The sequence below is a fragment of the Elephas maximus genome, chromosome 9 (assembly GCF_024166365.1).
Source record: "Elephas maximus indicus isolate mEleMax1 chromosome 9, mEleMax1 primary haplotype, whole genome shotgun sequence".
Classification (NCBI taxonomy): Eukaryota; Metazoa; Chordata; class Mammalia; order Proboscidea; family Elephantidae; genus Elephas; species Elephas maximus.
In genome coordinates, this window is record NC_064827.1 from 94,606,411 (window position 1) to 94,620,228 (window position 13,818).

General features: G+C 41.1%; 1 protein-coding gene across 2 annotated transcripts in view; it reads left to right on the plus strand.

Annotated features, from left to right (window-relative positions):
• Positions 1-1,836: 1,836 nt before the first annotated feature.
• The window catches only part of CEP78 (centrosomal protein 78), a 38,316-nt gene continuing 26,334 nt past the window's right edge, over positions 1,837-13,818 (plus strand). For both annotated transcript variants that reach the window (XM_049897018.1, XM_049897019.1), the window contains exons 1-7: positions 1,837-2,413; positions 5,518-5,690; positions 5,790-5,862; positions 6,778-6,881; positions 9,527-9,701; positions 11,842-11,955; positions 13,726-13,790. In XM_049897018.1, coding sequence (XP_049752975.1) covers positions 2,161-2,413; positions 5,518-5,690; positions 5,790-5,862; positions 6,778-6,881; positions 9,527-9,701; positions 11,842-11,955; positions 13,726-13,790 — 957 coding nt within the window. In that variant the 5' untranslated portion in view covers positions 1,837-2,160. The remainder of the gene's footprint in view (positions 2,414-5,517; positions 5,691-5,789; positions 5,863-6,777; positions 6,882-9,526; positions 9,702-11,841; positions 11,956-13,725; positions 13,791-13,818) is intronic.

The window sequence follows — 13,818 nt, forward strand, 5'->3', positions numbered from 1 at the left end:
TGACCACAAAACTGCAAAGGATTCGAACCATAGGGGGCAGTGAGTTTACGTTATTAGTGGAGGAACGACCCAGAAAAGGAGCATGAGAATGGTTGTACAACTTGAATGTAATCAGGGTCACCGAATTGTACACGTAGAAACTTTAAAAAAAAAAAAAAAAAACCCTATGGAGCACAGTTCTACTCTGACACACACTGGGTTGCCATGAATAGGAATCAGCTGAAAGACAACTTGTTTTTTTGCCTGCCTTTGAGGCTCTGCCACATACAACTGATGGTGGCTGCCTTCCTGTTACAGCAATCCCTGAATTAACAGCCTCTGTTTTTTTCTGAAAAAAAAAAAAAAAAAAAAGGAAAGAAAATCCAGGGGGATCTGGAATGAAAGGAAGCCAGGAAAAGGGTGTAATTTCAAGTAAAGTCCTTGGGAGGAGAATTTAGGCTGAATTGCAAGGGGGCTGTAGAAACATGGAGAAATCTATCTGGGAGCTAACCAATCAAGGGGGAGGCTGCTGAAGCCCTTACATCTTTGCCTGTCAGTTAGTTGTTGAAAGCTGGGGGGTAGGGAGGACAGAAATGACAGGACACTTCTGACTCTCCAGGCCCCAGCAGGGCTGAGAGCAGCCTAGCAACAAAGAGACACAGGGGCTGGTTGATGGGGGTACAAGCACCTTAGGAGCCAGAAAGCACAAAACATTATGTTCTTAGAAAACATGTACCATTAAACAAAAAGGCCAGGTCTTCACCACCACTCCAATCCTATTTCCCAGATATGAATAACCAGTAATAATAAATGCAATATTTATTCTTCCAGGTTATTTTCCGTGCACTTACAACATTCAATCCAAAAATTAAGTGTCCCCTGTATTAATGAGAGATGTGACAGATAAATAAGACAGATACGGTTTCTGTTCCCATAATCTCACATTATGGTGGGCATAGTACTATCCGTTTGTTCTGTAACTTGTCTGTTTCATTTTACAATATATCATGGGTATCTTCCTACATGAATATATGAAAATTTGCCACCCCCCCACCCAGCTTCTCTATTATTAACATCTTACATTATCATGGTACATTCATACATTATCATTAACTCAAGTCCATATTTATTCACATTTCCTTAGTTTATACTTAATGTCGTTTTCTGTTTCAGGATCCCATACGTGATGCCGCATACCATGAAGCTGTCCTGTCTCTAGGCTCCTTTGTGCTCCCATAGCTTCTCAAATTTTTCTTTTAATATTTATTCCCTTGACTGTTTTGAGGAGTATTGGTCAAGTATATTGTAGGATGACTATTGGAATTTGATGTTTTCTTCATGATTTCAGCCAACAAACCAGTTGCCGTAGACTCAATTCTAACGCAGAGTAGAACTGTGCTCCACAGGGTTTTCAATGGCTGATTTGGGGGGGAAATAGATGACCAGGCCTTTCTTCAGAAGCACGTCTGGGTGAACTCGAACCTCCAACCTTCCACTAAGCAGGATTGTTGGTTAACACTTTGCACCAGCCAGGGCCTTTCTCATGATTAGACCAGATTATTAGCAATCGCAATAATGTCCTGAATTCACGGAACACTTTACAGTGTGGTAGCAATCATATAAGATAGGTAAAAACTACAGAAATTAAGAATTGTTTGTAGAAATTAACACTGACATAAATGACTTAGCGGACGACAGAGCACACAGTCCCTAAGCTGTTCGTGCGTCCTCCTTGTTTGTTGATTGTACTCCGAGGCACTCCGGGCACTGCAAACACAAAGACCTAGCCGCCCCACCTCCTTACGACACGCCCCCTGCTAGGGGCGGGGCCTGCGTGCTGACGCACGGCCAGCGCGCTGACGTTTTTCGGGCGCAGACCGTGGCCGGCACTTGCCCGCCGGCTAAACTGCAGCCCCGCTAGCTGCCGACAGCCATGAGGCGGGCGCTAACGGCTGGGACCGCGGCGCGGGAGGCGGCGCGGGAGCGCGGCGTCCAGGGGCCCGCCTAGCCGGGCCGAGTTCCGCGTCTTCTGCCCGAGCGGCCGCTCCAGGGCCCGGCGTGGGGCCGCGGCCGGCGGGGCTGTGGACACCCGAGTGGAGCAGGCGGCCAGCCGGGGGCTCCCAGGGGGGGTGCGGGCGTCGTCTCCGCGGCGGGCGAACCCCCGAGCCTACCCGTCTCGCCATGATCGAGTCGGTGAAGCTGCGCCGCGACAGCGCGGCCGACTTCTACTCGCACTACGAGTACCTGTGCGCGCTGCAGGACTCGGTGCCGCTCGCCGCCGTGCGCGCCTGCCTCCGCGAGGGCGTGCTGGACTTCGACGCCGACCGCCTCCGCGTCGTGGACTGGGCGCCCCTCCTGAGCACCCTGAAGGTTAACAAAAACCTGCCCTTGATCTCTATAAAGAGTTTCTTCCAACCGTGGCTTGGAGAAACAGGTTTGTAGATCCCGCCTGCCGTGCCCCCGTGTCCGTGCTGTGTTGTCTTCTAGACCAGTCTCGAACTGTCCAGGATGGAGCCCTGTGCGCTCAGTGCCGGAGCCTGGGTGCAGTAGACCTGTTAGGCGGTCTTGGACACTTATCAGCAAGTCACTCTAGGTCTCTAAGCCTCAGTTTTCTTTTCTGTAATTTGGAATTAGTAACAGGACTCAAGAATTCAGCAGCTGAGTTAATAGTTGTACAGCGCTTCGCAGAGTTTGGGACATCCTTACAGCGTTAGACAACTGTTACAGATTTTATTGAGTGGTTTTGCCTAATGGAGAATAAAGCAGTTAGGAAATGAATACATGCCCACCTTGTTGTTGATTTTTATTGATCCAGGCAAATTAAAAAAAAAGATTTTAATTAGTAGCATAAGTGAAAAGGCACAAGTGTTGGAGACAGGCTGGAGTTAGAATTCCAGGACTTAGCCTTCAGTGACTTGAGGTAAAGTTACTTAATCTTTTTGAACTACAATCCCCACACTTATAAAAAGGCATTAAAAACAATTCTTTCCATGGGTTCTTAGGGCTAAAGGGAGTTAGCATGTAAAATATCCTGGCACTAGAACAAGTTCAGCCTTCCGCAAGCACTGTGTTGGAGACAAGTGAACACGTGCACCACGGTCAGTGTTGTGGTAGAAGTGAGCTCAGGAAATTGAAAATTGAAGAGAGAATTCAGGGAAGGCTTCCTGGAGGAGGTGCCAACTGAACTAAATTTTGAAGGCTGTGTAGAAGCTAGCTGATGGCAGGAGAGAGCAGCTTGTGTGAAAGCCTTGGACATAATGAAATAACATGGCAAAAATGAGGAGCTAGACTGTAACTTAGGGTTTGAGAAAGAACAGGAAATGTTGAGACTCAACACCTGTTGGTGGCCAAACAGGGAGGGTCCTTGTTTGTCCTGTTAAGGTGTTAGAATTTTATCCTGAAGGCTGTGGGGAATCATGGAAGGGTTTTTAAGCTGGGAAGCAATGAAATTTACTTTAAATTTGGGAGCTCTCTCTGACGTCCATATGGAGGGCAGCCGATTGGAAGGAGAGTGAATTCTGTAGGGTGTCACAAACGGTTAATGTGCTCGGCTGCTAACCAAAAGGTTGGAGATTCAAGTCCACCCAGAGGCACCTAGGAAGAAAGGCCTGGTGATCTATTTATGAAAAATCAGCCTTTAAAAACTGTGTGGAGTGCAGTTCTACTTTGACACACATGGGGTCACCATGAGTTGGAACCGACTTGACAACTAGTAAGGGTATGGTAAGGGCTCAAATTAAGATGTGGGAATTGAGAGGTGGGACTGGATTTCAGAAATCAAAGAGACAAATGCATGGGGCCTGGTAACCAGTTAGAAGAGGGAGGTCAGCAAGAGATAAGGCAAGAGAATTCCCAGGTTCCTTACTTGGGTGACAGTTTCTATTATTTCCCTGAGAAGCGGAGCACAGCAGGAACAGGTTGTGGTGGGAGAGAATCTTAGCTCATTTTTAAATGTGTTACTAGCTGTGGAGCATCTAAACATGTCTGCTGGCAGGCCTGGAGAGAAGACTGGGCCCAAGATATAGATTGGGACTTTACGAAGGCTTGGTGGTTGAAGGCACAGGAGGGACTGAGGTTACCAGAAGATCCAGAAAATTGTGGGTCTGAAAGATTTTCTTTTTTAAATGGATAGTCTTCAGTATGTTCATAAGCCGAGAAGAAGGAGCCAGCTGAGAGCGAGGGTGTGAAGATCTGGGAGAGAGAATGATTGTTGATTAGTCAACAAAAACAACACCTGTCACCTTTTCTGGGCATGGCACTGCAAAGACAGTTCAGCACATCTGCTGAAAAGAAGTCAGGTTATTCTCTGCATCTCAGGTGTAGGAACTGTTCTCTACCTGAGAAGGGACTTTTCTTAACCTAAGTAATAACTCAGAAATCAAAAGAAATTACAGGTGAGAGGGACCTTGTCTATAACTTCGGCCAACTCTTATTTTCAGATGAGGCAGCAGATGCATAGAATTGAGTGACTTGCTCAGAATCAACGACAAAATTAACAGCAAAGTTAATTCTTGTTAGAGTGAAAGCTAATGTATTTGATCTTGCCTAATATTTTATCCCGAATGTAGGAAAAGTGCATTACAGAGACCATTTCAGATTTCCTTAACTGAGCCTTTATTTCCTGTATGTGTTTAGGATGTAAGTTTTATCCTCCTAAGTACTGCTTGTTCATCCGCCGTTACTTTTTGACTGGACTATTGCAGAAGCTCCTTGCTGGCTTTCCTGCCCCTTAGCTCACCATTCATTACCTACCTCAGCCCAAGTGATCTTTCTAAAATGAAAAGCCAAATATGTTTAAAACAGCTGGTCCTCACTGGGACCAGCGCATTAGTTGCACAGCTTGTGTCCTGCACAAAGTCACCCAGCAGAAGAGGATGCAGGTGGGAGCTGAAGTCAAACTTGCGTTCTCCATGGGCTCTGTTGGCGCTGAGGAAGGGGTGCTTTTTTAAATTGATCTGCCTGCAATAGGTGCCTTTTCCTAATTGTTCCCCTCAGAAGGTTGTCTTTATTTAATTGGTATGCCAAGTATGTTTTTCTACCTGCCGGAGGCACCTTATGTGACAGTAGCAGCTCTGGTCTTCACTGCCTGTGAGACAAAACGCATACTCCCTCTCAGTCTAGTTTAGGCCGACTTCTCTATTTTAATTTCTGACTCTGTCTTGCACGCCTAGGTTTTAGTCATACCTGCCTGCGGTTTTTACAGTGCCTGACAGGTCTCAGGCTTGGATGCCTTTCCACCTGCCGGTCCCTCTAAAGATAATGCATCTCCCACACCTACCCCAAGAGGTCACACTCATCTCTCTTGATTGAGCGTCAGCATTATCTTGAAGCCTTCACTTGGATGTAACCGCTTTGCTTTAATAAGAACCTCTGTGTATATATCTCATATGGCTGAAGTTTTGAATTTACTCGTTTCCCTTCTTAAGGGGGACTCTCAGGGCATGAGTTGTTTCTGTGCCTAACACAGAGCAGATGCTTTCTAATGTTGGTTAAATGTGTGGATGAAATCACTAATTTTACAAAAACCTTTTGCTTTAGTTTCTGACAGAAGTAAAGTTTATAGAAGTCGGATTCCTGCGGTAAGATCCAGAGACATATCCTTCCAGCTGTGTAAAGCCCTGAAAGGCTGTTTAAGTGTATCAGGTGCTCTCAGGAACCTGGAGCTGAATGGGCTGGTTCTGAGAGAGAGAGATTTGACTGTTTTAACAAAGGTAAGCTTTCGGGAATGTGCCCGGTAAACATTTCATAGTTGCTTTTTGGGGAAAAAAAACTTCAATGTTATTAATTTTTAACTTTTTTCCCCTTTAAAGGGATTGAATAAATCATCTTCTTTGGTGCACCTGTCTCTTGCAAATTGTCCAATTGGAGATGGAGGTTTAGAAAGTGAGTTTAAATCCTGTGTAACTGGTGTCCCATCAGACTGGCCTCATGATTCCCTAAATGGCATGTTAATTCCTGTCTGCACCTTCTTCTTGCTACCATTTCTGCCTGGACTGCCTCCATTGCCTGTCCAATCTTTGGTCAAGTGTCACTTGTACCCTGAATATATAGTATTTGGTATTCTCTGATTTTTGTACATGTTCATCTTGTTAGGATCTCCTCCAAAAAATGTTTGTGGAAGGGGGGCAATAGGAAGATACAAAGAGAAATGCAAATGTACATAGGTGCAAGTACGATTATAATGCGCCGAAATAGGAAATGTATGCAAAGTGCTATGGGAGCACGCAGAAGGCCAGCAAACTTGATGGGAGAGTCACAGAAGGACTCACAGAGAAGGCGACCTTGGATTGAGATCCTTGAGAGTTGGTGTGTTCACTGAGTAGGGTAATGGTCTGGAGGGGTAAGGAAGTCTGCATTTCAATTTGAGGAAACAGAGTTTGACATCCTCTGTCTTATATTGCTTGAGCATACTGCTTAGCACCTAATAAAATTCTTGGTTTATAGTTAAATTATTGATTGATCATAGAGATTTAGATGTGTCGTCGGAAATGAAAGTAGGAAGAGTCTTGCTGTTTAGGGTTTTTTTTCTTTCATATGCTTCAAAAGGTCATCTATATTACTGGGCTAAATGGTGGAGAATAACATTTGCAGCATTCAGAGTATTCAGTTTTAGCTTCTAACTAGAATTACACTCTTACTGTAAACTGGAGTAACACTTTGTTACTGGCATGTTTTAGAATGCACCAATCCGTTAGTTGGTGCATTTTAAGAATATGGCTATGAACTAAATAATGTGAATTAATCAAGACTGACCAAGTTGTGTAGGCTCTTCATCTTATTGTGTGTATTTCCTTTTAGTTATTTGTCAAGGTATAAAGAACTTTATCACTCTAAAGACTGTAAACTTCACGGGGTGTAATCTGACATGGCAAGGAGCAGATCACATGGCCAAGATCTTAAAGGTGATTTTATGTTTATGCTTTCCTGAGAACTTATGTGATTGAAGCACATTAATATTTTGATACAAGATGGTAGTTATTTTTTGTTTCTTCATGCATATGGTGATTGGCAGCTTTAGTTTTCAGAAAGAATGACCAGTTTGAAATTTGGGGTCCTACCATTTAGTAAAGCTGGTAAACTTAATCTTAGAAATAAGAGGTTTGATATATAACACGTGATGAGTAATACTTTCATGTATTTTTAGTTACTGAAAATGTTTTCTGTGGCACTGGGAAGAAATATTTGTTATTACAGCCCTCACTTGACTGAAATGATTCAAATCTTTATTGTTAACGGTTGTAATTTATAAAGTAAGAAAAATCACGTTAAAGTTTTGTAAATAACTTTTAAAACATTGTTAGAAAAAATGTAGATGGATAATTTTAAACGATGCCTGAACAACTTTATAGTGATTATAACTATTATCTTAAGCCCTAAAGTTAGTTATTAATTTGACATGACACCTTTTTAGTAGTTTGTAGTACAAATCAGGTTATGACCAAACCTGATTCACTAACTGTTTTTTGGTCAGTAAAGTTTTTTGAAACATAGCCACACCCATTTGTTTACGTAGTCTCTGTGGCTGCTTTTTGCACTACAGCGGCAGAGTTGAATATTTGCAACAGAAACTGTATGTCCTACTAAGCTGAAAGTATTTCCTATCTGAGCCTTTATAGAGCAAGTCCACTGACCCCTGATATAGATAGTAATCAAGAGCGTGGATTCTGGAGCCAGATAACCTAGGTTCAAATGCCAGTTCTCTCACTTAATAGCTCGTGACCCTGAGTAAATTACTTAACATCTCTGTGCCTAAGTTTCTCAGCTGCAAAATGTATATAATAAAATCTACTTTATTGGTCATTATGAGCATTAAATGAACTAATTTGCATAAAGTAGAGCCTGGTGCATAATAAGCACTTTGCTGTTATTTCTGCTTGATGCTTTTATTTATTTTGTGATTTAGGTTAAAGCTTACAGAGCAAATCAGTTTCTCATTCAAAAATATACGCGCAAATTGTTTCATGGCATTGGCTGCAGTCTCACATTATGTCAGCACTTTCCGCCTTTCCCTTTCCACTCCGAGTTCACCATGTCCATTTGTCCATCCAGTTTTCCTGCCCCTTCACGCCTTCTCATCTTTGTTCCAGGGCAGGTGTTGCCCATTTGATTTCATATACTTGATTGAACTAAGAAGCACATTCCTCATATGTTTTATTGTTTGTCTTATAAACCAAAACCAAACCCATTGCTGTCGAGTCAATTCCAACTCATAGCAACCCTATAGAAGGGAGTAGAACTATCCCATAGGGTTTCCAAGGAGAGTTGGCAGATTCAAACTGCCGACCTTTTGGTTAGCAGCCCAGCTCTGAACCACTTGTGCCACCAGGCCTCATCTTTGGCTGAAAGGTGAACTTTGGGAGTGGCTTCACTTCTGAGTTAGAAGGGTGTCCAGGGGCCGGAGTCCTGGGGATTCCTCCAGTCTCTTGATGCTTTTATTCTTAATGGAAAAATGACAGTAAGGATTTTCCTTTTAGAATATCATAGGAGCTTTGAGTCTTTTGTTATTCAAGAAAGTAATGGATTTTTTTTCTTTTAAAGTCAGCGTTCCCTATTACGAAAGTTTACCTTACAAATGCTAAGAATTGATTATAGTTTATCTTTAAGGCATATATATGTTTAAAAATCAAACCAGAAGTTTTCTATGGCTTATTAGACTGACTTTGCATATAACCAAACCCAGTGCCATCGAGTCGATTCTGACTCATAGTGACACAACAGGACAGAGTAGAACTGCCCCATTGAGTTCCCAAGGAGTGCCTGGTGGATTCGAACTGCTGACCCTTTGGTTAGCAGCTGTAGCACTTAACCGGTATGCCACCAGGGTTTCCAAACAGACCTCTAAAATTGCTATGCATACCCTAAGAAATTGCAAGATCCATTGGGTTAGGATAACAAAATATTAGAACTGTTTATATTTTTGTCTCATTTCTATTTTAGTATCTGTTGTTCTTATGTAACTTACAATGTACATAAAATATTTGTATAGAATTTCATATGTATAATTTATTAATAAGTGAGATACATGTTCAAAAAATACTTATTTTTAGGTTGCCTGGTTAGAAATACTTGGAGACCACTGGAGGACAGAATGATATAATTTAGAGGCTCAGCAATTATAGGATTTAGAGCCATTTTCTGACTTGGCAAACAAGGAAAATACAACTCGTAAAAGTTAATTGAGTTGTCAAAGTTTAAACAATCTATCAGTGACAGGTCATGCAGTGGTGGGTTACACAACTCATCAGTGGTAGACTAGAACCTGGGTGATCTGACTCCTAAGCTGGAATGTATTGTTTGTTCTCTTACGTTAAATTTCCTGGCATCTATAGTTAGAATGTGTGTGTAAATTTCTGGCATAATAAGCCATATTTAGTAGGCATAAAACCCTATTGCGCACAGCTCTACTCTGAAAAACATGGGGTCTCCATGAGTCAGAATTGACTCAACGGCAACTGGTTAGGTTGGTTTGTTTTTGTTTTGGGGTTTAGTAGGCATACCCTCTTGCCATATTCAAGCATCTTAATCTTAATCTATTGAACCTTTGAAGTATCAGACCATGAGAAGACACGAAGAAACCTGGGCTGAGAGTCTTCGCTATAGGAGACCTGACCTTGACTGTATGGCTGGCTTAAGGCGTGTCACTTTCAACTGCAACACACTTGTTGGTGACCTAGGCGCAAGTGCATTTGCAGAATCTCTTAGTGAGGATCTATGGCTTAGAGGTATGTTAAATGAACTTCTAAAAATGGGAAATGTTCAATTTTTTGTATTAAATATGCTTGGCTTTTGGCACATTAGTGTTGTCGTAAGATATAAAAAGCCTCTTTTTCCCCAATAGCTTTTATTTTGCTTTTGCACTTCTGTAAAAGTACGTGTGTTCCTTTATGATCTCATCCATAATCTTAATATCCAGAGATAATCACTGTTCATTTTGGCATTACTTTTGGTCTTTTTTTTTTTCTATAAATATGTTTGTATACCTAGAAATTACAAAAATGGAATCACGGTATACTTACTATTGAATAATCCTGCTTCCTTCACCCACTTAATGTAGTGCTGCGTTATGTTGTTGTGTAATCACTTATCTGATCGGTACCCTGCTGTTAGATACAGAGACAGTTTGTACTTTTCCCCTATTGTGAACAGCTGTGTTGTAGACATCTTGTATATATGTTTCTGTGCCCATCTAGATTACTTCCTAGAATAATTCAAAGTATTACTCAGTAAAACGTGTTTTGAACCCTTTTGATGCGTATCGCCAAATCGTCTTCCAGAAATGCTCGGCCATTTTATCGTTAACACTAGCAGTAGATGCAAGACCGTCATCCTCACAAACATTGGGTTGTGTCACTTTTTAAAACTTTAAAAATTTTCAAAGATGATTCATAATCATTGTGGCAAATTAGAAAATACGATAAGCATCCATGATTTCACCATCCAGAAATAACTGGCCTCAACATTTTGGTCTGCTGTGGTGTATTTCCTTCCAGTTTTCACAGGAGGGGAAGATGCTGGGTTTTTTGTTTGTTTGTTTTTTAGTAAAAGTGGGATGACTGTCTAAATTTTATAGCTCTTTTTACTTCGTATAACGTGGACATCTTAAGTCAACAAACTTAACATCTCATGTCATTTTCAGTGACTGTTCAGGGTTTCATTACATGGGTATACTTAGTACATTTAGCTAATTTATTCTCGTTGGATATGTAAGATGTTTCCAGTTTTTCACTGTAATAAACAGTGTTTTGATACACATCCTTGCCCACACCTCTGTTTCTTTAATGTCTTAGAAGGAGATTTGCTGGATTAAAAGGCTGTGTACATTTTAAAGGTTTTTGTTATGTGACCTTGGCCTAATCTGCTGTGGAAACATTCATATTTCATTGCTGTAATTTATATTCACTTGATTTACTGGTGAGATTTACTAGCTATTTTTATTAATTTGACTAGTGTTTATTCTATCCTGTGCCCATTCTTCTGTGGTACGAGTTTGTAAGGGTTGCATCATATTTCATCAGATCCATATATCCGATTTATTATTTCTGTGTGTCATTTCTAGGGTTTTAAAAGATTTCATTTGTTTTAATGTACTAGTGTATATATGGTATTTTTAAAAAGGTTTATGATATTTTCCTGTGTTACAATCTTTTTTATACCTATGCTTTTGTGATGATCCCTTTAATTTAAATAAGTAGGTTGGTCAACTCAGTACTGTAGGATTTATGACCATTAGTTCTTTTCTTTGCCTGACCTTTTACCAAGAGATAGTTCTTCACCGTCATTCTTTTATTATAGATTTTTGACATATATTCTCTATTTACACACCCTTTGGGTTTGAATTATTTGCATCCTCTTAGACTCCTTTTTCTGTCATTTTTATTCTAAAACTGACAGTTCTTACATTTCTTTTGTTTTCTTTTCTATTTTTCAATGCGACTGAGCGTTACCTGGAGCTTACGATCACGATCAAAAGAATGCAGTGCAGTTTCTGAACGCCACCCAGTTTTTGCCAGTGAGATTTACACTGCCACGAGCATCTTTGCTGATGGCGGACAGAGCGTCATTCAGCGATGTTCAAAAGACCAGTGGGTTATGTGCATTTACCCTTTGACACTGTAATTGTAAAATATGTTGGTTTACTGGTACTCTAACGAGAGGATGGTCATGGCACATCCAAGAAGGGTTTTTTATTGGATTTTCAGTTACGTGTATGCATATGTTTTTCTGTTTTTATTTTTTCAATACCAAAGATTAAAAACCTGCCTTGACTAGTGTTGTGCAGGAATCTCTCTTGCATGTATAAGAGTTGTCTGTATGTTACAGCTGTATGGAGCTGGCTAGTGACCTTTTGTCTTTCATCGTAAGCACTCGACCTGCAGCAGTGTGGCCTCACCAATGAAGGAGCAGAAGCTTTTCTAAAGGCCCTTGAAACCAACAGAACTTTGGTCATTCTGGATATAAGAAAAAATCCACTCGTTGGTATGTCACCACATTTTTTTCATTGATTAACAAATAAAACAAGAAGAATTTGATATGAATTGGCAGTTTTTAAAAACTCAGTGTGATTATTTTCCTAATTTTATACTTTTTTAATCTTGCTCCTCCTTTTATGTTTTTAACAGCTGATTTACTGATTAAAATGGGTTATACTTGCAAATTGCTATTGGCTGCTAGTCTGAGTAGAGGTGAACCTAAATAATAAGCCTGTTCCCACCAAGAGCATTATTTCCTTTTTGTGAAACCTGAGTCCTTGGAAAGGGCATTTCATTCATATGTTAATTTGACAACATTTGTTTTTTTTTTTTTAACCTTCTCTGGGCTAGACACTGGTTTAGGCAGTAAGAGCATAGACAAAGTCTTGCCCTCATGGACCTTACATTCTAGTGGAGGAGTTCAGGTATAAACAAGTAAACAAAAAGTAATGTAATTTTAGATAGTAGAAGGTCCGAGAATACCATAAGGTAAGGAGACAGAAGGGAAACGAGTAGAACTGTTTAAGATAGGTTTTTCAGGGACTGCTTCACTGAAGAAGTGACATTTGAGCAGAAATGTGAGTGAAGGAAAGAAGTGGTGCATGGAAGGATCTGGAGGAACTTTCCAGGACCAGGAAGCAGTGAGCACACAGACAGTGAGGTGGCAGGGTGGGCAGGAGTATTTAAGGAAAAGCAAGGAGGCCGACTTGGCTAGAGCGCTGAGTGAGGGAGTGATGAGATCAGAGAGCTAGCCAGGGGCCTCCTCTGATAAGGCCTTAACAGCTGAGAGAGCTCAAAGCGACAGGAGCGTTTTGAGCTAGAAAATGGCATGATCCCAGTAGTGTTTCAGAATGATCACCCTGGTATAATAAACTATAGGTGGAGGCAAGAAGGAAAATAAACCAGTTAGGAGACTACCATGTGAGGTGGTCCAGGTGAGAGAAGGTTGTGGCTTAGACTAGGGTGGGAGGTTGAAGATAGTGAAAAGTAGTTTAATTCAGGTTATGTTTTAAGGATGTAGCTGACAGGACTTGCACATTGATTAGGTGTGTGGTATAAAGAAAAGAATAATTTTCTAAAAACTCCTAGAGTGAGCTTCTTGGCTCAAGTAGACACATGAAACTATGTGGGCAGCTTCTGTCTGGAGGGGAGATGAGAAGGCGGAGGGAGACAGGAGCTGGTTGAATGGACACGGGAAATACAGGGTGGAGAGAAAGAGTGTGCTGTCTCAGTAGGGGAGGAGCAGCTAGGGGTACATAGCGAGGTGTATATAAGTATTTGTGTAAGAGACTGACTTGATTCGTAAACTTACACTTAAAGCACAATAAATAAAAAAATAAAGTCCAAATAATAATGTGTGCAACTGGGTAGTACCATTACTGAGGGGGAACGCTGGGGGAGGCACAACTTTGAGGGGGTATCAAGACTTAAGTTTGGCTGTATTAAGTTTAAGATGCCCATTAAGTATCTGAGTGCCTGGATAATGCCCAAGCTCTTGGCTGTCTAGCCAGCTGTACCTGAAGCTACTTTAGATCCAAAGTGTACAGATTTGGTCTTTGCTGCCACCAAAATGGTAGCAATATGCATGGTGGCATGCTTTTATCTTATGTTTTTGAGGAAGAAGTTAGGATACTCAAGGGGGAAGTGGGTATGTAATTGCAGTAATCCAAATTTGATGTTTAATTTTATAGGACAAGCAATAATTAGTTGACTTTTTTTTTAACGGAATAGTCACTGGAACACAATTACTGTAATTTCCATTTTCATTTTACTTTAGATCATTCAGTGATGAAAGCAGTTATCAAAAAAGTTATCCAGAATGGAACGAGTGCTAAGTCAGAGGTATAACATGTTTTAATCTCCTAGGAAA